Source organism: Canis aureus, chromosome 20, assembly GCF_053574225.1.
Source record: "Canis aureus isolate CA01 chromosome 20, VMU_Caureus_v.1.0, whole genome shotgun sequence".
Taxonomy (NCBI): Eukaryota; Metazoa; Chordata; class Mammalia; order Carnivora; family Canidae; genus Canis; species Canis aureus.
The window spans coordinates 47322474-47347631 of record NC_135630.1 but is presented as its reverse complement, the minus strand read 5'-3'; the positions used below and the strand labels follow the sequence as shown (position 1 = coordinate 47347631).

The window sequence follows — 25158 nt, the reverse complement described above, 5'->3', positions numbered from 1 at the left end:
TTGAATGTATTATTCTTAGCAGGAAATGATTATGTCTTACAGTTCCCTTCAATACTATTGTGCACAAGCCAGCAGATCTCTGTTCTTTTTTGATTGGAAAATGTAAATCATACTTAAGAATTGTTCCAAAAAGAGTCTTGAGCTGAGTCCTTGGACACAAAGTTGCAGCTCACTGCAGATTCTGATAGTTGAGTTACAACTCACTGAAAATCAGGGGTTTAAAATGGAAGCACTGACAAACCTTCAAGCCAGGGCAGCACAAATGGCGCCTTGATAATTTATAGTCTACAGGCAGCTCTTGGGTTTATTATCACAATGACAAATGCACTGTCATTGTTAATAGGATATTTCCCAGCAAGGACTTCTTGTTATGCAAGCCAGGTTCGGTATGTCATGCAGCATGATAGCAATAAAGTCTACAAGAATTTGTAATGAACTTCAATTACTAATAGATTATGGTTAATGGAAAATATGTGCAGTAAAGATATGGGTTTTTATATGCGCCTTCTGGTATTCTACAAGGCAATGATTTATGCTACAATTTATGTTAACATTTTCTGCTATGAAAAGGCCCAATTTGGTAGAAAGCCACTTCATCCATAACAAATATTCAAGATAATTTTGCACATAATATAAATGAACGTATAAAATTAGATATTAATCTATTTAATTTTAGCATTTTTATTTTATTTTTTTGAAATGGAGACTTTTTTTCTCTCCTGAGTAGTACTGTTGGTTAAAAATTCTTGATATAAAACAAAAGCATGAGATATATTGATGTCTTTCAGTTAAATGTAACATTTTGCATGTTAATTTCTTTGTTTAACTTCCTGTTGTAATTAAGGACCCAGTTAAGATTTGATATATGCTGGTGTCTTGCTTATGTAAGTATTATTTTGAATTAAGAAAACCCACAAGTATTCATGTTAACATGAATTTATAATCCACATCATGGTTCCTCTCAATATGAAGATTGACAGCTGTGATAATAAATGTGGAAGTACATATATAAATGATTTCTATTTGTGTGTATGTGTGTGTGTGCACATGTGTGGCATAAACAGACACAGTCTTATATACATATATATATAGATAGAGACAAAAACAGACAAAACTGAAAAATGCAAACCCCAGCTTAGCCAAGTATAGACCCAAAAAATGCAATAAAATTAAATTATAAAAAATAAAACAATTCACCAAAAGATTTTGAATTAAATGATAATTAATTTAAAATTTTGAGTGTAGAGCCAGCACAGTCTTGGAAACCTACTGAAAACATTTTACCTCTTTAAAATGTGTCTGTGTGTGTGTGTGTGTGTGTGTAAAAGCTAAGATGACTTTTAAAAAGATGAATTTTTAAAAACCTTGGTCTTTAAACTCAGAACACATATTTTTTAATGCTCTTCCTTTTCTTTTAATCCCTGAAATCATTTTTTCCATAGGTCCTATATGATATCCTGCAAATGGCAGGTACACACATAACATTTGTACTCACTACTGTACTTACTTGAATAAATTTTGACTGTGGTTTTTCCCTCTGACCCATGACAATGCTAAGAATGATGAGCAACCTTAGTGTCCAAGAGTTAAGGTCTTAGACTCTGGAGAAGAGACCCAGTTCTGCCACTTTTTAGCTTAGATTTTGTGTAAGTCCATCTAAATCTACCAAACCTCAGTTTTCATCTGAAAAATGAGAATAGTTAGTAAAGAATGCCTTTTTATTTTGAAAATTAAATGAAATAGTGTCAAAGATTTTCATAGTGCCTAACATAATGAGCGCATAATTCATTTTAGATATTATTTTTATTTGCAGTATTTAGTGAAATACTGGTCTAGATATGTCAGTGAGTGATTTAATATTTTTATAATTATTGCTATCATTATTATCAATATTCCTTGCAAGCTTCCATATCTTATAGCTTTTGAGGCTCTTGTGATCCAGAGGGTCACCTGGTTGATTCATAAAAAGGCTTCTAGGCTTCACACACAAATCTAGGGTAGGACCAAGAAATATGCATATCTAACAAGACTCCCAGATGAGTCTTCTGCCCAATGAAATTTTAAAAGCAGTGCCGTGGTACAATTTATAGAATTTGTTGGTGTTCATATTTCTGCTACTTGTTGAAACATAACTGAAATACCATGATGACTGACTTGATCATCTGTTAGTTGAGATTTGACATCATGCTGATTAAACATCTAGAATCCAAGTGATTGATAAAATATGTATACTTCTCATCTTGATATTTTGGGCCTATTTGGGGAAAAAATGCTTTTTCCTTAAAAATATCCATCTACTCTCCTAGATCCAATATAACTTGTATTTTTTCAAAAATTTTCTCTTTTCTCAATGTTCTTCTTGGTCTACTTTATAGATTAGAAAAAAGATTCTAAAAACGATGGGAAAGACTTGAATTAGATTAACCTTCTTGTGTTAGGGCATTATCTTACTCCAAATAAGTTAGCATTGTACACTGCTTCTTTCTCATGTAACAGTCTGAGGATAGGCAGTACACACACCACATCAAGACTCAGCAACTTCTACCCATTGCTCTGAATTTCCTATGGCATTGCTGCTCTTTCTGAACAGTCTGAGATAGCACACTCCCACTTTCACATTCTAGTCATCCAGAAGGAGAAAAAGGGGAAGAGGAGAACATAATTCTTGCTTTATCAGCATAACCCACAAACTGTGTTGCTTCTTCTCACATCCCCTTGGCTAGAGGGTAATCATATGACTGTATGTAGCTCAAAGGAAGTATCAGAAATGCAGTCTTCATTTGGGGAACCAGTTATATCATTAAAAATTAGACATTATGTTACCAGAGAAGAAGGGGAGAATTGCTATTGGGAAATAGTCTCTGCCACATTCTGTTACAATTCTCCAGCCAGCTGGAGTTACATAGGCCTTATCATTTGCCATTACCAAGTATCTTTTGTTATGGATACTCAATAACTGATAATATGCTTACTGAAGACCAGAATACTAAATCAATTCACTAGAATTGTCCTCCCCTGCCCAAAAGGGCAGGCCACAGTTATATAGGAGTTGCTTGTTTAAGGTAGTACATTGTAGAATCAAAGTTGACTAAGTCAAACAGGTGCTGTCTTTGTGCCAGGGTCACCAAGTGAGATCAGTCCCCAGGAAATAGAATGAAAATTCGGCATCAAAGAGGTAATTCCTATAATGAAGCTTGGAGAGAGAAAGGAACAGAGAATTAACAAGGATTAACATTAAAGACAGCCAGGATGTGGTGGTTAAGAACATGGTCCCTGGGGTTCATCTGTGTGGGTTGGAATTCTGTTTCCACCAGCTGTGAGAAAGTGGGAGAAGTGATACAAGCAGCTTAAACCTCAGCTTCCTTCTTTGTGAAATTGGGATAAAAATAGTTACTAATCCATAAACCTGTTAGGAGGATTAGATTAAATAATATAACACAGTGTCTAATACATCATAACTGCTCGATAAATATTACTATGGAATCCTTATATTTAAGGTCTGTTTTTTTTTTTTAAAGCAGAGAATCTTTTTCCATGATCAACCCTTTTTCAAGCTGGAAATCTATAAATTAGACACACCAGAGAAAACCCAGGGAGCCAATGTTTACTCCACCATTCCTAGGACACACAGATGGGAAACCCATGGGTTGCCAACCTTGCCCAAATAAATCTGTCCCACGAGGTTTATTCTGAAGCAGTAAGCCTTGGCTAATTTTCTTGTCCTGTTCTCTGGGTATGCTTTGAAAAAAAAAAAAAAAAAAAGAAAAGAAAAAAAAAAAAAAAGGAGGAAGAAGCCCAAAGTCTTCCCAATCAGACCTGGAGAAATAAAAATAATAAAAAAACTAATAAAAGTAATAAACCACAAAATTTGTAAAGCACCTCCCATGAAAAGCTATTGTAAAGTAGGTAGGTTAAACTTGGAAAGCATGTAGAATGGTAGCAATATCTTGATAAATAAGCCAAGGCTGCAGTGTGCTTGTGCTGATAATAAGTAGCATGGAAGAACTGTCTCTTCTACAAAACCCTGGGATTTATGTACAGTCTGCCTGCATCGGAAACTGGAGAATTAACTCATGAAATCCATCTATCAGCACAGGTAGAAAGAAGAATCACAGTATGGAAATGAAATTAGCATGAAATTAGTTAGCTGTAGGACATAAATATAAGTACTGACATTTTCCTGCATCTTCTGTATCAAAATGTCTTTGGAGAGCTCACCAAGCTTGGACTGTAGTTGATGGTTCCTATGATTTATTTCAACATTTTCTACCCTAGGCAGGTTGTTTGCAAAGTCCTTCAAGTATCATTAAGACAAATCAGGAAACAGATAATTCCTCAAGAGAAGAATATGATCATGGGAAGACACCACTTATACAGAATATCCACAATGTGTCATTGCAGCCTCCAGAACAACGCATTACTGTATTTATTAATCTATTGCTACAGAGATTACGGCAATCTGACATGGAACCCTAATGAATTTTTGGCACATTTGAAAATTGTGACTGTTGTTGCCCGAGGAGCCTCTTAAATCAACTTCCACCCCTTTACTGCAGTTGCCTTTTTACAGTGTATATCATGTTGAGAAATGGATTACACAACCCGCAGCTTTAACTAACCTGCATTAGTTGATTGTGTACTATGGATGTGTGTGTTGCCTGGCATATGAATCATAGGGGAACTAGGATATGGGTGACAGATAATTTAAACATGAAATCGGTGATGCCTGGGACCTGGTAGGAATAGTGGTAGAGAAATAAAGGCAAAAATCAAGGCAAATGGTTGGGAGAACCCAGGTATTTGGGACTTGATTAAAACAAACTAAATAATAATAATTATTATTATTATTTAAAAAAAGCAAACTTACTAGTGAAGGATAGTGTTTAGAAAGAGTATTATTTTACCATTCAAGGAAGTGAGTTTTTTAATACTACCCTTTGGCCCTCTGATGCTTCTTCTCTTCTATGATAGGATCAACTTCCTTCAATTCGCAGATGGACCTTTGGGGCAAAAGGAATTTCATTCTATGAAGTCTTACCTTTAAGGCAAGCTACATCTAAGATGAAAGAGCATCATTAACTTAATTTTCCCACTCTACAGACATATAGTGTAAAGTCAGAAGATATAGAGTCTTGCTTACACCCAGTTACAAACTTGCTTTGAGAATTGGGCTAAATCATTTAACTTATTAGTATCTTAGCCTCCTCACCTCCAAAATGGGATAATGATAACCAATCTTTCAAATTAAGTAAGAATCAAGTGAAATGTTATATGCTGTTCTATCTAGGACATCTGAGTTGCAAGAGGCAGATATGCCCTAGGATACTGCAAGGTAAAGGGTATTTGTTTTCAGGATAGACATAGACAGAGATTGGAAATGGCAAGGGGCATTACTTGAGACAGCCAAAGCTCAGCTCCTATTCAAATGCCATGTGGTTTTACACTCCTGGTATCTCTCCATTCCAGTATATGCCCCATTCCTGTCTTTCTAACTAATATCTTGAGGTCCCGCATATGGTCTACAGTAGCTACTCTAGATTGACTCTGTCTTAAGACCTTTCATCTCATCTACTACAGAGTGCCACCTAGCCTCCTGACAGTCATTTGAATATGTCAAGCTCATTCTCACATCAGGGCCTTTGTACTTATAAGTCCTTTCTGAAATGTTCTCCCATCTTTTTGCATGTCTTTCCCTTGCACTTCATTTAAACTTCTGTTCAAATCTCACTCCTTTAAAAAGGACTTCCTTCACAATTCTAACTAATATTATACCCTCTGGTACTCTTTTCTCCTTACCTACTTTTATTTTCTTATTAGTGTCTATCACTATCTGACATATCTATTTTTCTGACTTCCCTCCCACTGCTTCTAGAAATCACACCAGTAGCATTGGGAACTTTGTTTTCTTTACTGCAGTATCACTCTTGCTAAGAACAATGCCTCACATGATAAATATTATTGAATGTATATTTCATGAGTGACAGTACAAATGCCAAATCTCCCTAGATTTCTAATTTCTAATTTTGTTAAAGATTTTATTTATTTATTTGAGATAGACTGAGTGAGAGCATGAGAAGGGGGAAGGGGCAAAAGGAGAGGAAGAAGCAGGCTCCCCACTGAGCAGGGAATCCTATGTGGGGCTCCATCCCAGGACCCTGAGATCGTGACCTGAACCTAAGGCAGACACTTAACTGACTGAGCCACCCAGGCGCCCCTATAATTTCAAATTTTTTAAGAGAAGAATTAAAAGGATCCATTTGATATTTTTCAAGAGAAATCATTCCAGTCAATTTCTGGCCAACCAGTGAGTTGCCTCCTTGTATTAGCTTCCCACCCATTGGTCTGCAGACTAGGTTGAAATGGGGCCACTTCAGACAGTACAGAGCACAGGCACTTACAGCATCAGATAGGCAGGTGTCTCAAGGTGGGGCTAAAGTGGCCCAACCCTGATGGCACCTTTGGTTTCATGAAGCAAACCAGTAGCTTGGCTCCAGTAGACACAGCTTGGCTCCAGTAGACACAGAAAGCCCACCAGTCTTTGGCTAGAAATATCAAGGTTATGAATTATTAGGTTGACCTCTCTAGGTACCAGCTCTCTGGCCTCAGTCATAATTTTCTTTAATTTTCATTTTTTTATCTGCTCTGCATTTTATACTGAATTGTTATAAGCAATTAATAATAAGCATTGCTACTATTTTTGAAATTCCCGGAGTCTGCCATTTTATGAGTATATTTATGCAGCTTAACTCCAGAAATCCTTATGACCATCTTCTGAGGTAGATACTATGATTATATTCATTTTGAAGGTGAAGAAGTGTGAGAATCAAGAAGAAATCAGTTACCTGAGATAACTTAGTAAGTAACTAACAGACTAGGGTTAACCCAGAAGTCTGGTCTGCTTTTCATCTGACAAGATTATATACATTCATTTCCCTGCAGGGCTTAGCAAGAAGTCCTTATTTTCTCAGAAATAAGGTTCTGATGGGGTAAACACATGTATATATGCCTTTAAAATGACAAAATATTCTGTGTAAGCTACTCTATTAAGCAAACATTTGAAACATTAAATATACATTCAGGTCTATGCAGTTTCACAGACTTAAGATCTAGTATTCTTTGTGACCTTTGTGTATGTTTTTATGGAGATACACCAGAAATCATTACTATTTTATGTGTGCCCAGATTGGCAGAATTTTTTATTAAGAAAATTGCCAATTTTTATAATAAGCAAATATCAGAACCCTGTAATAGTGCACTCCACTTAATGTTTTCTCTGGATTTTGGCAATACTCCCTAACAACAAAATAAAAAAAGTGTCCGAAATACTTTAAATAAGTTAAGGTTTATATAAATACTAAGGGCGACAAAGAATTTTATTGGGTTCTTGAGTTATACTTTCAGTAAGAATATAAACACACAGAGAGAAAAAAAAAGAATATAAACACATGGTTACAAGATGAATGCTTGAGAAAGAAATCATTCACTAGACACCCATTACTTGGGACCCATATGAATGGCACCATATTAAACACTGGGGAATGTATTATTTTGTATAAACTAGCATTCCAAATTCATGTTACAGGCTTTTTTCTGAACCAAAAGAACAAACTCAAAGAGTCAATAGTTTCATTCCTTGTACCTATGTAACTTTCCATCACTGCCTGGTAAGTACTCATGGGGATTTTTGTTTTAAAGGCTCAAGTGTTCCCGTTACCTTAACAAATTGAAGCAGGTGAGAAGTTATCCTTTTTTTTTTTTTTTTTTTAGTAAGTGATGTTTTTAGGGATGAGAAAGGCCATTTTTACAAATATCCCTATGGATATCCCTCTTTTCTATCTGTAAGTAGCATATTATTCAGTTCTTGTTTTGTTTTGTACGTGTGCTTTTCAGAAAAGGCCATAATTTGCTCTATAGAGTCTTGATTTCTATCCTTTTGGGGACATTGTTCAAGGTCGTCATGGCCCATATCCATCAATTATGTCTGCCTCACAGATTTCCTTTGTCAGTAGTACATATCAGTATGATTAATGGTTCAGGGTTCATATTCAGGAAACTGATTGGTTAACTGTCATTTCATTTGTTGTCACTGATAATTCAGAAAACATTGATGAAGTTGTCCAAGAAAAGAGGGCAATGCAAGCCAGTTTTACTCATAATGAACAACAAAGTTTGGTCTTTTGTTAACAAAAATAGGCTGCGCACTCCCATATACTTCCTGGGCCTCAGCAGGAGATTAGGGAGAGGTGTTAACTCTGTGATTATCCTGCAGCATTAAGTGGTAGCTCTGTAATGTGAAAAAGTGAATACCACACTATGTTGAAGGCTTCATCCCTGGGAGAATAAGGGTCCATGAGCTCTTCAGTAAAATCTAACTGTTGTTCTGTATCTAACAGAAAGTAGTAATTGTTTACTTACTTTAAATATGTCTTTACTTATTAATTATAAATTACTGGATTATTTACTTATTTAAAGAGATGTACTGCTTTTATAAGAATGATAGATGTTCACCATTAAAGATAAACACATTCAATACTCTCAAAAATCCTCTGAAATCCTGTCCAAGGATGACTTTTGCTCTTAAAAGAGATCTTAGAGGAATATAAGAGACTCTAGAGGGTTGAAATAGATTCAAGATTTTCTGGAAATTTGATAAGTGATACAGAATGCATTTTAAGTCTGTGGAGTTTCCCTCCCTCCAAGGAAAGTGTGTATAGCAATCTATCTTTGTGAGGATAAACAGTTTGTTCTCTTTTTCACTCCTTACACTTATGTAAATTTCCTTTTTTAATTTTTTTATTTTTTTTCCTTTTTTTAAAATTAAGTTTTAAAATTTTAATTCCAATATAGTTAGCATACAGTGTTACATTAGTTCAGGTGTACAATATAGTAAGTCAGCAGTTCTATACATTACTCAGGGCTCATCATGATCAGTGTACTCTTTAATCCTCATCAGTTTGTTCTCTATACTTAAAAGTCTGTTTCTTAGTTTATGTCTCTCTCTTTTTTCTTTTTCTTTGTTCCTTTGTTTTGTTTCTTAAATTCCACAAAGGATTGAAATCATTTGATATTTGTCTTTCTCTGACTTATTTCACTAGCATTATACTCTCTAGCCCCATCCATGTTGTTGCAAGTGGCAAGATTTCATTCTTTTTTATGGCAATAATATTCCATTATATAATTGAATAAATATATAAAATCACTTCTTTATCCATTCATTAATCAATGGACACTTGGGTTGCTGTCATATCTCGACTATTGTAAACAATACTTCAATAAACATAGTAGTACATATATCTCTTTAACTTTTTGAGGAATCTCCATACCGTATTCCACAATGAGTACAGCAGTTTGCATTCCCACCAAGGGTGCTCTAGGGTTCCTTTTTCTCTACATCCAGTCAACACTTGTTTTTTATGTTTTTTTATTTTTTTTATTTTAGCTGTTCTGACAGGTGTGAGGAATATTTTTTGTAGTTTTGATTTGCATTTCCCTCATGATGGGGGATGTTGAACATCTTTTAATGTGTTGGTTATATGTGTTTTCTTTGGAGAAATATCTGTTCATATCTTCTCATTTGTTAAGTGAATTTTTTTGGTGTGCAGTTGTATAAATTTTTTATATATTTTGTATACTAACCCCTTATTGGGTATATCATTTGCAAATATATTCTCCCATTCAGTAGGTTGTCTTTTAATCTTGTTGGTTGTTTTTAACCAGTTTTGCTGTTCAGAAGCATTTTATTTTAATATAATCCCAAGTTTTTTTAAATAATAAATTTATTTTTTATTGGTGTTCAATTTACCAACATACAGAATAACACCCAGTGCTCATCCCATCAAGTGCAAGTTTGTTTTCGCTTTTATTTTCCTTGCCTCAGGAGGCATATCTAGAAAAATGTTTCTGAAGCTGATGTTAGAGAAATTACTGGCTGTGTTATGTTTTAGGATATTTATAGTTTCAGGTCCCACACTTAGGTTCTTAATGCATTTTGAGTTTATTTTTATGGTATAAGAAAATGGTCCAGTTTCATTCTTTTGTATGTTGTCTGGTTTTCCCAACACCATTTATTGAAGAAACTGCCTTTTTCACATTGCATAGTCTTGCCTCCTTTACCAAAGATTAATTGACCATATACTTATGGATTGATTTCTGGGTGTTCTATTCTGTTCCATTGATCTATGTGTCTGTTTTTATGTCAGTATCATACTGTTTTGGTCTATGCTTTGTAATATAACTCAAGGTTCAGAACTGTGATGCCTCCATTTTTGTTTTTCCTTTTGAAGATTGCTTTGGCTATTTGGGGTCTTGTCTGGTTCCATATAAGTTTTAGAATAATTTGTTTAATTCTTTGAAAAATGCTGTTGGTATTTTGATGGGGATTGCATAAATGTGTAGATTGCTTTGGGTATACGGACATTTTAATTCTGTATTTTATTGGTATTGGTATTTTATTGGTATTTTATTGGTTTTGGTGCAGTTGTAAATGGGATAGTTTCCTTAATTTCTCTTTCGCTGCATAATTATTAGCATATAAAAATGCAATAGATTTCTGTACATTGATTTTGTATCCTGCAACTTTACTGAATTTATTTATCAGTTCTAGTATTTTTTTGTGTGGAATCTTTAGGGTTATATATAGTATCATGTCATATGCAGAAGCCCCTTTTAACAGGGACTGTTAAAGGCTGGTTTGGTGGTCATGAAGTTCTTTAGTTTTTGTCTGAGAAATTCCTTATTCTTCCTCCTATTCTGACTGCTAGCCTTTCTGGATAAAGTATTCTTGACTGTACATTTTTCCCATTCAGCACTTTGCATATATGTCATTCCCTTCTGGCCTTAAAAGTTTTAATTATTGTCTTTTCTCTTTCTGCTTTATTTTTTTTGTCTTTATTACTTCTTTTTGCCATTTTAAGTATTGTCTGTCTTTGTGTGGACCTCCTTGGGTTGATTTTATTGGGGGATATCTGTGCCTCCTGGATCTGGGTTTTTGTTTCTTTCCCAAGATTCAGGAAGTTTCAGTTATTATTCCTTCAAATAAATTTTCTGCTCCCTTTTCTTTCTCTTCTTAGGGATCCCTATATTGCAAATGTTATTATCCTTGATGCAGTCACTAAATTCTCATTTTGTATATTTGTTTTCTTTTACCTCCTCAGCTTGTTTGCTTTCCATTACTGTCTTCCAAGTCATTAATTTTTTCTTCTCTTTCCTCTAACTTATTTATTCCATCTAGTGTATTTTTAATTTCATTTATTGTATTTTTCATCTGTGATTGGTTCTTTTTTTATAACTTTGTTAAGGGTCTCATTGATGCCTCCACTCATTTCTCAAGTCCAGTGTCTGTGTTTTGATCATTAAATTCTCTATCAGGCATATTACTTATATTTGTATTACTTAGGTCTCTTCCTGTGGTTTTGTCCTCTTCTTTCATTTGGAACGTATTCCTCTGTCTCCTTATTTTGTCTAACCTTCCATGTCTATTTTTATGTGTTAGGAAAGTCAGCCACATCTCCTGCTCTTGAAAGTAGTGGGTGGAGCACACACTTTTAACAAGGTGGTGCTGGTTCTCTTCTATAGGGTACATGAAGTTGCTGTGAAGACCAGAGCTGGCCAGTGCTGCTCTGCAAAGGCCACGTGGACAGGGAGGCAATTTTAACCAGGTGTATGTGGAGGTCACCTGTTGTTTGGAATAAGGCCCCCAAAACACACAGGACTCTCTGTTTTGGCAGGTATTTTTCAAACTACTACTTCTTTGCTGTATTTACATGGAATATTTGTTGTGCTGTTCTTTAAGGGCAGGAACTCGGTTTCTTATAATACATTGGACTTACCCAGAGCCTGCTAATTTTTAAAATTCCAGGCTTTACATATTGCTGATTGTAAGAACTCATGAAATTCAGCCCCTTTCACTTTCAAAGGCAAATGTCTTGGGGATTCTTCTTCCCCATGGAGGCTCCCTGGTGTAACTGTTTCTCATCCTTCTCCATGCCCTTGGTCCCCTCTCAACTGCAGACAGCCAAGGGTCTTTTGGCTCCCCACATCATATTCACCCTTCCTATCCAATTACATGTGGCCTCTCCTTTACCTGTAGTTGTGGAGTTTTTTCTGCCAGTCTTTGGGGGTATTTTCTGAGTTATTTTATGCTGATATGAGTTACTGTGGGACTAGGTGATCTTAGAGCCCTTCTACTCGGCCATCTTCTCAGACTTCTACACTTAGGTAAATTTCAAACATAACCAAAGATTTATTTTTTTAAAGTGAAACTATAACTTTTTATAATAAAATATGTAAATATTCTAAAGCCTTGTTTTAAAAAGGCCTTTAAAAATGTGTCAGAAGCCCAGAAATTAAGAAAGAAAAAAAGCTTAAAATGTGACTGAATAAAATAGAAAAAAAATTCAGTATATCAAAAAACAAAATCTATAAAGTCAAAGATAAAATATAATAAAGAGAAAAGAGAAAATAAAATGGAAGCAAATGGAACACATGACAATGAATTTTCTAATATCCTAAGGTGCTTACATCTAGTAATCAATAAAAACAAGATAGAAACTACTAGAGGAAAGTACACAGGCAAATAATTCTTAATAAAAGAAGAAAAAATCAATAAACATATACTTTTTCATATATATCAACAAGTACATACTTGTTAGTATTTAAAGAATCCATGGTACATGTTTTATTAATATTTTGGGAAATTCCAGTATAATCAACAAATTGGAAAAGATTTTCTTGTCAATAAGCCAGTGAAACTAGTTGTCTCATTTCTCTAGCTTATGTGGTATTTAACCTGAATGTGGCCTTTTGATAGGGAGAATGGATAGGATAAGACAAAGAGTATCCTATATGATTCTGCATGGAAATCTGAGAATGTCTTGGAATTTTCTAGATTTTATATATGAGACAATGTTCTACTTATACCGAGATGTGTTTGTAATTTTAATACAGAAATAAATGATCAACATTATTCAAAATATAATTTTTTGAGTACACTCTCATGATTGATATTTATGCCTCAACCACTATGAAACTCAGATTATTATTAAAAAGAACCTTTCCCTCTTTCTTTACACTGAATTCAGACTCTTGCAGATCTTTCATAATTTCTGCTTTAAGATCAGGTGGTGCTGTTGTGTTAAAGTTGCAGGTTTCTGTCAAAAAATCACAAAGCAGTTCTCCATTTTCATTGCCATCAGTAAAACAATCAGATATGTCCATGGTGGACAGAAGGTCATAACACTCATACTTAATCCCCAATTTGTCCAGCATCTGCGTGAGGTCAGACGATGTGACATACTGGCAGAGGTCATCCTGAGGTAAGCGGGTTCCATACTTTTTCCATAGCTTGTCCCAGCCACTGTTTCCTATGAGATAAAACAAAGTTCATGCTTTTACTTATTCTTCTTTTCATTTTCCTACTCTGCCTGGAAGTATACTAGATGTTTAGAATAAAACAGTCGGTAAAGAAATATTCTTGCCTTTGGGTAGCTTAGTTTAAGGAGTGTACAGCAGGGGGAAAGTTAAAAACAGAAGTAAATAAATCACGTATCAGATGGTGCTAAATCCTAATGAAAAACAAATCAGAGCAAGGAATAAGGAGGGTCCAAGAGCTGGATGTGTTGCTGTTTTCTATAGAGTGGTCACAGAAAGTCTCTGTAATAATGTGACATTTGAGCAGAGATATGACAAACCATGTAGGTATCAGAGAGAAAATGACCTTAAGTAGAGAGAATAGGAACTACAAAGGACCTGAGGCAGGAACATGCTTTTGGCATGTTAAGAACTAGCCAGGAAATCAATGAGATTGGAATTCAATGAGCAAAGGGGAGAGTAGAAGATGAAGTTTGATGAGTGGTGGGGGAAGTGGATAGGGTGCCATATCATGTGGGGTGAGATGGGAAGTCATTGTAATGGTGTCTGAAAGAAATTTCTGGATTGATGGACATATTTTATATCCACATTGTCCAATATGGATGATAGCCACTAACTATCTGTGGCTAAGAAGCCTTTGAACTAAGCATTCCTTAGTATGACCAAGGAAATAAATTATAAGTTTTACTTCATTGCAACTCATTTAAATATCAATTTCAATAGCCAAATGTAGCTTTCATATTAGACAATGCAACATTAAAGTGACTTAACCTAATTTACATTTTAATAAAGTTACTTGGTCGCACAGATGAGAATAGACTATGGCGCATTAGGGCAAAAATAGAACAGTAAAGAGGTTATGGCAATAATCTGGGTGCCAGGTGATGGTAATTGGAGCAATTAGCTTTGGAAGTGAGAAGTGGTTAGATTTTTTTTTTTTTTTATCTATTATGTTCCTAGATCTAGTGATATTTGCCAACAATTTGGATATTGGGTGTGAGTAAAAACAGAGTCAGTGTCCCCCATGATTTTGGCCCAACTATCTGAAAAAAGAGAATTGTCATTATTGGAAAAGGGAAGAAAAAAGGCACCTGGGTGGCTCCATGGTTCAGCAGATGTCTGCCTTTGGCTCAGGTCATGATCTCAGGGTCCTGGGTTCAAGTCCCTGCAGGGAGCCTACTGCTCCCTCTGCCTGTCTCTGCCTCTCTCTCTGTCTCTCATGAGTAAATAAATAAAATCCTTTAAAAAAAGGAAATGGGAATAATAAGGAAGAGAAGTTTTAAGAGTGTCATCAGGTGTCAGGTTTTGGAAATGTAAATGTGAGATGTCTATTGATACGTATCTCTTGGATATTCCAGCAGCGATAGGAAGAAGGCAGTTGTTTACATGAGTCTTGAGTTCAGAGGAGAGGATCTAAGAGTAAGAATTGAAATAGAAAGAGCATAATAAATACAATACTGATTTTCTCAAACAAAAAATGGGGTAGCCTTTCATGTCTCCACTTATGCTGCCTTGCACTGCCAATAACTAGGCTGATTCTTACAAATTTTGTCCCCAGCTTTAGAAGATATTTTAGCAATGTCTCAGCCCAGTGTAGAAGCTAAGAGATGCAACCTCTAAGTGAGAGAGACACAGGTTGGAATGTACTTTTGACACTTCAAAAATAATGTGAGGTTTGTTATTAATTTCTCAGAACCTCAGTTTTCTAATCTATAAAGTGGAATAACCATGTTTACCTCAAATGCAACTGCAAGTATTAAATAAGATAATTTAAGTGAATTGTTGCACAATGCTAAGCACATGGCAGATGGGTAAAAAGTACTTAAAAAATAAATGAACATACTGTGGAATTAGTTTGATAATGTATTTTCATTGGTTGTAATCTTGAGGCTGGAAAAGCAAACTTGCTATTCAGAAATCTGTAATATTGATACATCAATACAAATGAGCATCTACTTGTGGATCCTCTAATACCTGCATATAATAATGGGATGTTATATACACAATTGATACAGTGTAGTAATTAAGAGGGTCTTTAAAGCCAACCGCGTAAGTACAAAGCCTGCCTTTTCTTCTGACTAGCTTTATGAAACTGCCTCAGTTTAATCATCAGCAAAACAGGGATAACAATAGAATTTATGCATAGGATTGGGGCAAGAAAAAGTAAAGGAACTAAAAAAACCATGACTGGCACACATAGTAAATAAATATTGTTGACATATTAGGGAATTAATTTGGACTTGGCAAAACAATGCAAGAGAGAACCTATATTTTCTATGAGCTTCCGGGATTAATAGTGAAGATTTCAAAGCTTTAATTTTTTTTTTTGTTCCCAAACCTCTTTTACAGTCTAATGAAGTAATTAACTTTCCAGAAAAGTACACAAACAATAAATACCCATACAATTATGCATATAATTATTAGATGCTCAAAGACCCCTGGCCTTCATCCATGGATTGGGCTAAAATGTTATGATTGAACTCAACAAAAGAGACTATCTAAGGCAGAAAATGATAAAATTTAAAAGCTTAGATAATTGACATTCTACTAATATTTCAGAAGAGGGAGCAATAACTGCAGGGTGTGCTCTAGAAGGTAAATTGGAATGAAGCAGTAAAAAACAAAACCTCAGTCCAGTGAAAAAAAATTAGGGTCATGACTATGTATTAAAAAAATCTTTAATTACAAAGATAGTGATTATCTACTCAAATAAGGATATGCCTACAAATAAGACTATATAAGAAAATAAATATTTCAATGGTTGAGGAGAAGCTGTATTATCATTCTTATTTTTATTTTTAACCTGTCAGAGAAAAAAATAACCAGACACTGATTGCTGGTGTTAGTGTTGTGTGACTTGGTGCCATTTCTGAGCTGAGCAATTATACACTTTCTAACTGATGCATTATCATAATGGCTCTCAGTGGGCACAACATATGGTGTTACTTTTGTTTCCAACATGATATAAACCAGATTCTTTTTCTTTCATTGTATTAAAAATAACACACCATGATTTTCCTCCTTCCTTAGGTAAGGAGAGGGGAGGACAAAAACTATGGTCTCCTCTGGCTAAACCCCCTTAACTAGAAAAGTTGCATTTTAACTAGCAACTCTCAAAACTAATGCCTGGCTACTGCATTTTTAGAAAAGCATGCTGCTACTGATATCATTTTAGTGTGAGAATAACTCATTTTAAAAATCTACCTCTTTGTCTTTATTTCTCTTCCTTTTCATCCCCAAATCAAATCTTTTATCTTTATATAATCAGGAACTTCTGCTTGTTCTAATTAAATGAATATTTACTGAGCTGGGCTAGTTCTGTAAGTGATACTTATGATCACAGAGAAGTCTCTCTTCCCTCAAGCAACATGTATTCTAACAGTAAATGCTGTCATTTAATTCTGAATTCAATGTCTTTCTTTTCCTAATGAGTTTCACTTGCCCACCCTTCATCAGTCTTCTCTGCCTGTTCCAGTGAGTGCTCTAGTGTATATGTGTATCTTCTATATTGAATCTTTTACTCCTGTTTATTAAATCTACCTTCAAATCTCCAGAATGATTCCATGCCATCATGTAGTAAATTTTAGCCAAAACATGATCTCTTTTTTTATTTATTTTTATTTTTTAAGATTTTCTTTATTCATGAGAGACAGAGAGAGAGAGAGAGAGTGAGGCAGAGACACAGGCAGAGGGAGAAGCAGGCTCCATGCAGGGAGCCCGACATGGGCCTTGATCCCGGGTCTTCAGGATCAGGCCCTGGGCTGAAGGCAGTGCTAAACCGCTGAGCCACCAGGGCTGCCCTGGTCTCTTTTTTTAGACAGACATTCAGAACTAGTAAAATATTATAAGGCAGATATAATAAATTATTAAAGAATAACTTATTCAGTTCAATTCAAATATCTATTAAGTGTACTCCAGCTGCCAAAGAGATAAAAAGTAGAACTTCTGCTCTCAAGGAGCTCTCCTAAACATCTCATGTGCCTCTGACAAGAAACTTAGCACACTGCTCCAAGTGGTTTACATAAGAGCCCTTCAAAGGCAGAGGAAAAGTAGTAGTCTGCATCCTTCAGAGCCTAGCAGTGACTGACTGTAGAAGCTCAAGAAAAGCTGAATGAACCAAATCTACACAATAGCTATCCCCTGTGCAGCCAGTATGGGACTGATAGTACAGGCTGTGTACTGTTTTCAGTATAGCTGAACATACATGCTACATATGGAATATATAGCCAACCTAGGTCTCTGCATAATTCTAGAAACTGATCCCGTATTTCCTTATACTATGACTAATAAATTGCAAAAGTGAGTGTCCACATGGTACTCAAATAACAGTAATTCAGTCTATTCAGAGTAATAACTTGTTAATAGATCAGTGTCTGAGATGGACAAGAAACAATCTTACTCATGTGGCATATTTAAGATAACTCTTTAGAGTAAGACATACCATTATCTGCCTAGATATTAGCTAGATAAGTGTTCTTGGTAATTTAATTTAGTAACTAGTTCTAGGCTTGTCTTAATTGTCTACAATGAGCACCCAATTTTCTGCATTGAAGTGTAGCTGTGGATGACAATACTGCCTTAAAGCAAAGGCTTCTTCTTAAACAGGTTTCTTCACTTCTAGGTAATTATGAAGCAAATTCCACTCAGAAAGTGACTGCAGGGATGCCTGGGCAGCTCAGGGGTTGAGTGTGTCTGCCTTCGGCTCAGGGTGTGATCCTGAAGTTCCATGATCGAGTCCCACATCGAGCTCCCTGCATGGAGCCTGCTTCTCTCTCTCCCTATGTCTCTGCCTTCTCTCTGTGTCTCTCATGAATAAATAAATAAGATCTTTAAAAGAAAAAAAAAAGAAAGTGACTACAAAAGTCTTGATAATAACATAACTTACTGTGAACCATTTTGATGTATGTGTTCCAAATTTTAAGGCAATATTCAAGCTTAAGGAATGTTTTCATGAGTCAAATACGGAGAAGATGGTTTCAAGAATTATAGTTTGGGCCAAGAAGGCAGGTTAGAGCAATGGCTTTTATACAGAGGTGAAGGGGGAAGTTGTTCAGGCACCTCATGTGACCCAGCGAGCATTCTCAAACTTGGTTGCTATCTATAGATTGGTCTGAGTGGATAGGGATTTGAAGCGATATCATCAAATGAAAAAATCACCAATAAAAATGTGGATCAATCCTATACATGTTAATTGACAAGAATATAAGGCAAATTTGATTGCAAATTTCTTGTGATTAAATTTGCTTTCACTATTGGAAACTGGCCATTATCTATTTTTCTAAAAGCTGACTCATATATTTGTATTGCCTTGGTTCATGCAACAAAGAAGTTATTGTTATTTTTTTAAAAAAAAGATACTACAGCCACTTCCATACACTGAGGGACAATACAGTTTATCCTAGAGATATATTCTATGGTTAAGACAGGTTTATAGGTGCACAGGTTTATCCAGGTGAGAGAGATAGAGCAAAAGGGCATTAAACTGCACCATGTAACAAAAAGGATGCAAGAGGAAAAGTAAGGAGTGGGTATCTTAGGAAGAGTAGTCAGCTACAAGGATATGGGTGAGGTCTGGGAGAAGTTATGAGTAGGTGCAAGGGAGAAGGGTACCAATGAGCAGGAGAACAGCTAGAAAAAGAGTGGCTGTGGGCCTTTGTGCTAAATTCTGTTTCTGTTGTTCTTCCATCCATCAATCTTGCCATCTCCCCAAATCAAAGAATGGTGCTTTGGAGAATGAGGGAAGTAGGGCTGTGTTTACATTTGAAGCAAAGCAGAAGAGGATAAGAAAAGGCAGGTGAAGGACATGCAAGGTTTGGAGATAGGAAATCAAAATTTGAACCAGGAGCAGAAGTTTGGAGCAAATAGTGGTTGGCAACAATCATGAGCATGTAAGCATGACCCCTAGGATCCTCAGGAGTCAGGGGGCAAGGAGTGGGTGATCCAAGTCACTTGGAACAAGGGGTCCTATCATTTTTCTTTTCTGGATTTGTAAGAATTATGAGTGAGCCCCTAAGACTGGGGAATCTGGAGTCATTCAGATTATATTAAATTGATGACAAGATCAACATATTTGACAATTTTATTTACCTTTTCAAGTAGAATATTTTCTTTACTGAAAAGGAGACTATATTGAACAAGGTTGATTATTTTTTAATTACATATATTTAATTTATTTACTTAAAACTCTTCTGATAGAAGCAATAAAGCTATAACTTTAACATCAGGAGAGAATTGGAAAGTCCAAAATAAAATACCTAAATTTATCTTCTCTTTTGCTAAGTGGTTCTTTAAGAAGAAATATATGTATGATATTTCTCTTGTAGCTGTGCAAATCTCTTCTAAGAAAGAAATGCATGTGATAAAGGCAGGGGGTCATTAGAATCCCTTTAATAACTGTACTTCTGTTATTTGTTGCATTCTTATGTGTAGGAACTATGTTTATGAACAATGTTTTCTTCTTTGGGATACCTGTCTTCCATGCTGGGTACAGTAATAAAGAGTGGTTTACTGTATACAGAAAAAGTGAGCAAATATTTCCACCATCAAACTACATTGACTGAATAACTTTTGCCTCAAAATACTTTTTTTAAAATATTTTATTTATTTATTCATGAAAGACACAGAGAGAGAGAGAGGCAGAGACACAGGCAGAGGGAGAAGCAGGCTCCATGCAGGGAGCCTGACGTGGGACTCAATCCTGGGACTCTAGGATCACGCCCTAGGCCGAAGGCAGGCGCTAAACCACTGAGCCACCCAGGGATCTCCTCAAAATACTTTTGAAGAAAGAGCTGATATTTGAGTCTTTTCTCCCTTTCTTTGATTTTTCTGTGTTAATGAATGAATACATAGTACATATGAACCATATATATGCATAGATGAAATGTAGGTATGATTATCTAGAAATAGCCCTTGAATAAGCTAAGACTTATAGACCAAGTTCACACAGCTAGAAGTGCCTCAGCATTCCTGTTGCATGCATTATATCATCATATATTTCACTGCACCTATTTTGGTTTGCACATTTCTTGATGCCAATGAGCCACGGATTGTATTAATGTATTCATGAAATAGCCAACAGAATACTGTACTCATAAGGGCACTTAGTCGATTATCAGTTGTTTATAACTACTTACACCGCTTTCTTAACCTTGGGCTGACTTTTTCCTATTGGTAGAAATATACTCATAGAAAACTGCTTTCTGACACTGAAATACTTAACTTCTGAAAATATTTAAGAATAGACCAAACAGGGTCACCTGAGTGGCTCAGTGGTTGAGCATCTGCCTTTGGCTCAGGTTGTGAGCCCCGGGTCTTGGGATCGAGTCCCACATCAGGCTCCAGGCATGGAGCCTGTTTCTCCCTCCGCCTATGTCTCTGCCTCTCTCTCTCTGTGTCTCATGGATAAATAAATAAAATCTTAAAAAAAAAAAAGGATAGACCAAATATAAATAAGAGTGGATCTTCTATGGATATGAAACATATCCTAAAATCAAACACACATGACTTCTGGATGAATTAGTTCTATCTGTAACACTTTTTCTTTATTATTGATACAGATTATCAAGAATAGAGTGTCCTCACTGGTGACAACCAAGTTTCCCTTTGTATTCCCAAATGTAGTACAATGGCTTCACCTAAGTGTTTTAATTTAGATAGAGGTTAGTAGCAAGCGTCTAGTATACATAAGCCCTTCTAAATGGGAAGACAGAATTTTTCCAGATAAATGAGTATTTTTAATTAACCAGATATAAAAATAGTGTATCAAAATGTCCCTTGGGGGAAATGTTGTATACAGGATCTCTCATGTGCAAAAGTCCCGCATGAGTCCAAACCTTGTATTACAGGCAACAACCTTGTTTGCCATCCTTGAAGTCATTCCTCATACTTAAGAGTTAATGAATTTTGTGATTTATAGTTTTGAGTATGGAGTATGCTATAAGCTTAGGAAGATAGAGCTGTTGTATATCTAGAATTAATCTGCCTAGCACTGTGTAAACAATCCATGAAGATTGCTGAATGAAAGAAGTGATGAATTAATGAACTCAACAATGCCAGTGTTTCATTGATTAACATGTTTGCTTACATTCTCTAAGTGGTACTTATTATATACTGGAAGCAACATGACATCAAATGCTGTCTTTGGAAAAAAGAGAGTAACATAAAGCAAAATAATAATTTTTGGTAATTATTTGAGAAAATCTATCATGAACAATATTGATAATGGCTCTAGAAATGCAAATTAATCAAACATGAAAGCTTCCCAAATATTTATACCTTTATTTATGTATTAATAAACATCAGAGAAAGGAAAGAGACATTCCAGAAACAAAATGGAGGTAAATAGAAATGTTTACTATTTTTGGTCTCATTAAAAATAAATCCTATTAGCGGTATTTGCTCTATGTTATTGAGAAAAGGATTTATATATAGACAACAAATATGAAATTTCCCAAGAGAAAGGAGTATATAGACATTTAATTCCACTAGACTCCCTAAATTGATAGCCATTGTGAAGGACTTTCCTAATACTGTGTTAATTAATTGACTACGATCAGAAGCCAAGTCAAGAATTTCATAATGAAGACAAAATATAGCAGCTGCCTTCAAACACATGTATCTGAGCACATATGCACTATTACTGTTTTAAAATTCAGAGTGAATGTAAATAATTTACCTGACACAAGAATAATGAGCATCTTAGCATTGGTAGCTAAGAGACTATGGAAGAATTTCAGGGTAGCTGGGATATCTTTTACATAATACAGCATCTAGAAATGAAGAAAAAGAAAAATTAGACGCTTTTCTATGTCAATGTCTTTGTTAATTGGGCTAGATACTTATTAGAAAGTTTGATTTTCAAATTGAGATTTTTACTCAACAAAACATTTTTAGAATTTAAAAATTAAAGATGTTATATAGAGAAAGAAATAATAATGTGATAAAATATCTGGGAAAAAGGAAAACTATGTTATATGCTCAATTACTGCCAAATAGTTTTAAATTTACTCTTTCTGGCTTCAATAACAGAGACATTTATAGCTGGAGATACTTAGTCTCCAGTCCACATTGGGGTATTGATTCTATGCTTACTCTATATTTTGTGAATTATAGTTCTTCTGGAAGAAGATGGTACTGGCACTGTAAAAACAGACCCCATTTCATGGAACGTTGCTTTAAAATTAAGCCCTTTGCACTAGCTTTACCATATGCTCACAGATGCTTTCTTTAAATCACAGAAAATATGTCAGGCTTTGATGTTGACAGATTCTCTAGGAAAATGGACTGAATAAAGCATGAGGTTACATGCTTGGTCACAAGGTTCTAGGGGTCAACCCACCCTTTTATTTTTTTTTCGAAATCACCCCCTTTTAATAACTCTGGAACATCTCTGAATTCAGGGGGAGGCCTTTCCACTCAATACAGGTAGAGCTAAGAATTATACATTGCCAGTAGAAATTTTTCCCAAAAGGCTTGCATTCCTGGAATCTACCCTCACAGATACTTAACTTCTTATATCTTATCTCCATCTCTCTTGGGCAAGAATTCAATATTCTAGGTAGATGCCCATGATACAATTTGTTGCATAAAGCAAATACAACTTAAATTATGCTCCTCTCACATGAATGAATGAAATAAAATGGACCTGCATATGGCCTATGCTGCTTCAGGGCCATATTTAGTATCATGTCACTCCCTGCTGTTCATGACAGGGATAGATACCCAGATACATAATCCATAAAATGGCTAATAATCTATGATGTGATCTGGCTAAAAAAGAGGAGGTGGGCCATAACAGATGCTCTGAAATTTGATCTGATAGACACAGATTCTCTGAAGTTGACTGTGAACATTAAGTTGAAAGAATGTCATGAGAATATTAAGACTATAAAGAACAATGAAGAGACAAAGACATAATATGGGGAAAATGCAGAATAGACAGGGAGGAAGAAAGAGGAATAGAGTAATAAAGCAGAGGAAACAGAATTGCTCTAAGAAAGAAGGGAGAAAAAGAATGGGATCTAGAGCACAAGTGGAGGGATTAGTTTTCAATAAAAGGAGGCTTCTGTAATAAGACAAAAGAGATGGTGGTTACAGATACAGCTGTGCTTATAAATTTGGAGGGTGAAAGATGACTTTCTATCTGATGATTCCTCTTTGCTATACAGTATAAAGTCAGGTTACCAGTTGGAAATGAGTGGTGGGGGAGGGGTTACAGGAGGTGTAAGGAGAGAGAAAGAGAGGTATGAAATAGTTATGTGAGGAAAGAGGAGAGCAAGTCTAATTGAGAAACACTGTAGGCTTGCTGGACAATTTAAGTACTCCTTCATAAGTAAATTATTCTGTCACTAGTAGAGCAGAGATATAGGATCACTTGGATATTCTAATGTTAGAGTCATTTCTTCCTTTGATTTCTTATAAGTTTATTCCTTTGGAATGACTGTGCTTATGGACTATAGAAGTCTCTTACTGTTAATATTGATATTTCTAAAATATGCATAGTTTCTAATGGCAGCCAGTACCCAAGATCTATACACCCATATGCTATCCAGAAATATCAGTGATTCTCAGATATCCATCCCTATAATACCTAATGAATAGTCACTGCCTTTCTAAGAAATACTCTAGTGTATTTCTAAGAAATACACTATCAGTGCTGGATCACGGAAATAAATTCCTACTGAGTGACTGACTGACATAAGTAAAATTTTATTGACCTAAGAAATTATCTAACCTGACCTTCTGTCACATGCACACTAGCCAGGTCATCAACAGAAGGGAAAAGCAAGAGGATTCAGAGAAACTCCAGGACATTGGTACATCCATACCATTAGAGCTACTGGAGCGCTGTGCTAGGTAGGATATGTCACACTCAACTGTCCTCAAATCTATCTATGAACTTCCAATCCTACAAAAATTGATTAAGCCAATATTGAAAAAATATCAATAACTCTAAAGGTGTTTGAGTATAAAGAACTGGCTTTTTTAATTTTACAGAGACTATCCCAGTACTATCAACATATTTATCCTCAGTTTCTGTAGATAATGCTCACTTGTAAAATCAGAAATCAGATTTTCAGTTTTCTTCCTAAAGGTAGAATATCAGGCATTCTTCATACATACTTCTGAAAAAAAACCTCCTTTCTGAGAATATATAACAATAAATATTTCTTACCTGAATCATATGAATAAAGTCCCACTTCTGAAATTCTTTTTTCTCTCTGATTCTATTTTGATATTCAGATGATGTCTCCTTATGCCAAGCAAACTTTATGTTCTCGAGGTTTGATGTCTTGGCTACAAGCTCTAAAATACAGAAAAGAGATGGCACACCATCAATTTTAATTGCAAATGCAGAATCCATTTCCATTTCGAATTTTAATGCAATCAATGTTATATACATAACAGATATAAAGCACATTTTTCTTTTTTATGTAGCTCTGTAAAACCAGAGAGTTCACCCTGATTTTTTCTAGTATTAAATGAAATTAGAGGTAAAAGAAAGAATCAATAAGAAATAATTATGAGAATGCTGATCAGACATAGGTTACATTATCTCAGTATTAATGGGGAATCAACTGGTGAATTTTATCACTGGAAAACAAGTTGATATGATTCTGTAACCCAGGAGTCAGCCACCCATGGCCCATGGACTATATCTTGCTCACCACCTTATTTCTAAAAAGACTACAAACTAAAAACGCACTATTATATTTCCTGACTTTATGCCTGTCTTTCATGTCTCATGTTGTTACACTTTAAAATGATTGAAAAAAATCAAATGAATAGTAT

The 25158-nt window shown here is 35.3% G+C and overlaps 1 protein-coding gene across 2 annotated transcripts in view; it reads right to left on the bottom strand.

Annotated features, from left to right (window-relative positions):
• Positions 1 to 7355: 7355 nt before the first annotated feature.
• HNMT (histamine N-methyltransferase) overlaps positions 7356 to 25158 on the bottom strand; it is a 51504-nt gene continuing 33701 nt past the window's right edge. For both annotated transcript variants that reach the window (XM_077861549.1, XM_077861551.1), the window contains 3 exons: positions 24542 to 24672; positions 22043 to 22136; positions 7356 to 13361 (listed from right to left, as the gene is read on the bottom strand). In XM_077861549.1, the coding sequence (XP_077717675.1) occupies positions 13006 to 13361; positions 22043 to 22136; positions 24542 to 24672 (581 nt within the window). In that variant the 3' untranslated portion in view covers positions 7356 to 13005. The remainder of the gene's footprint in view (positions 13362 to 22042; positions 22137 to 24541; positions 24673 to 25158) is intronic.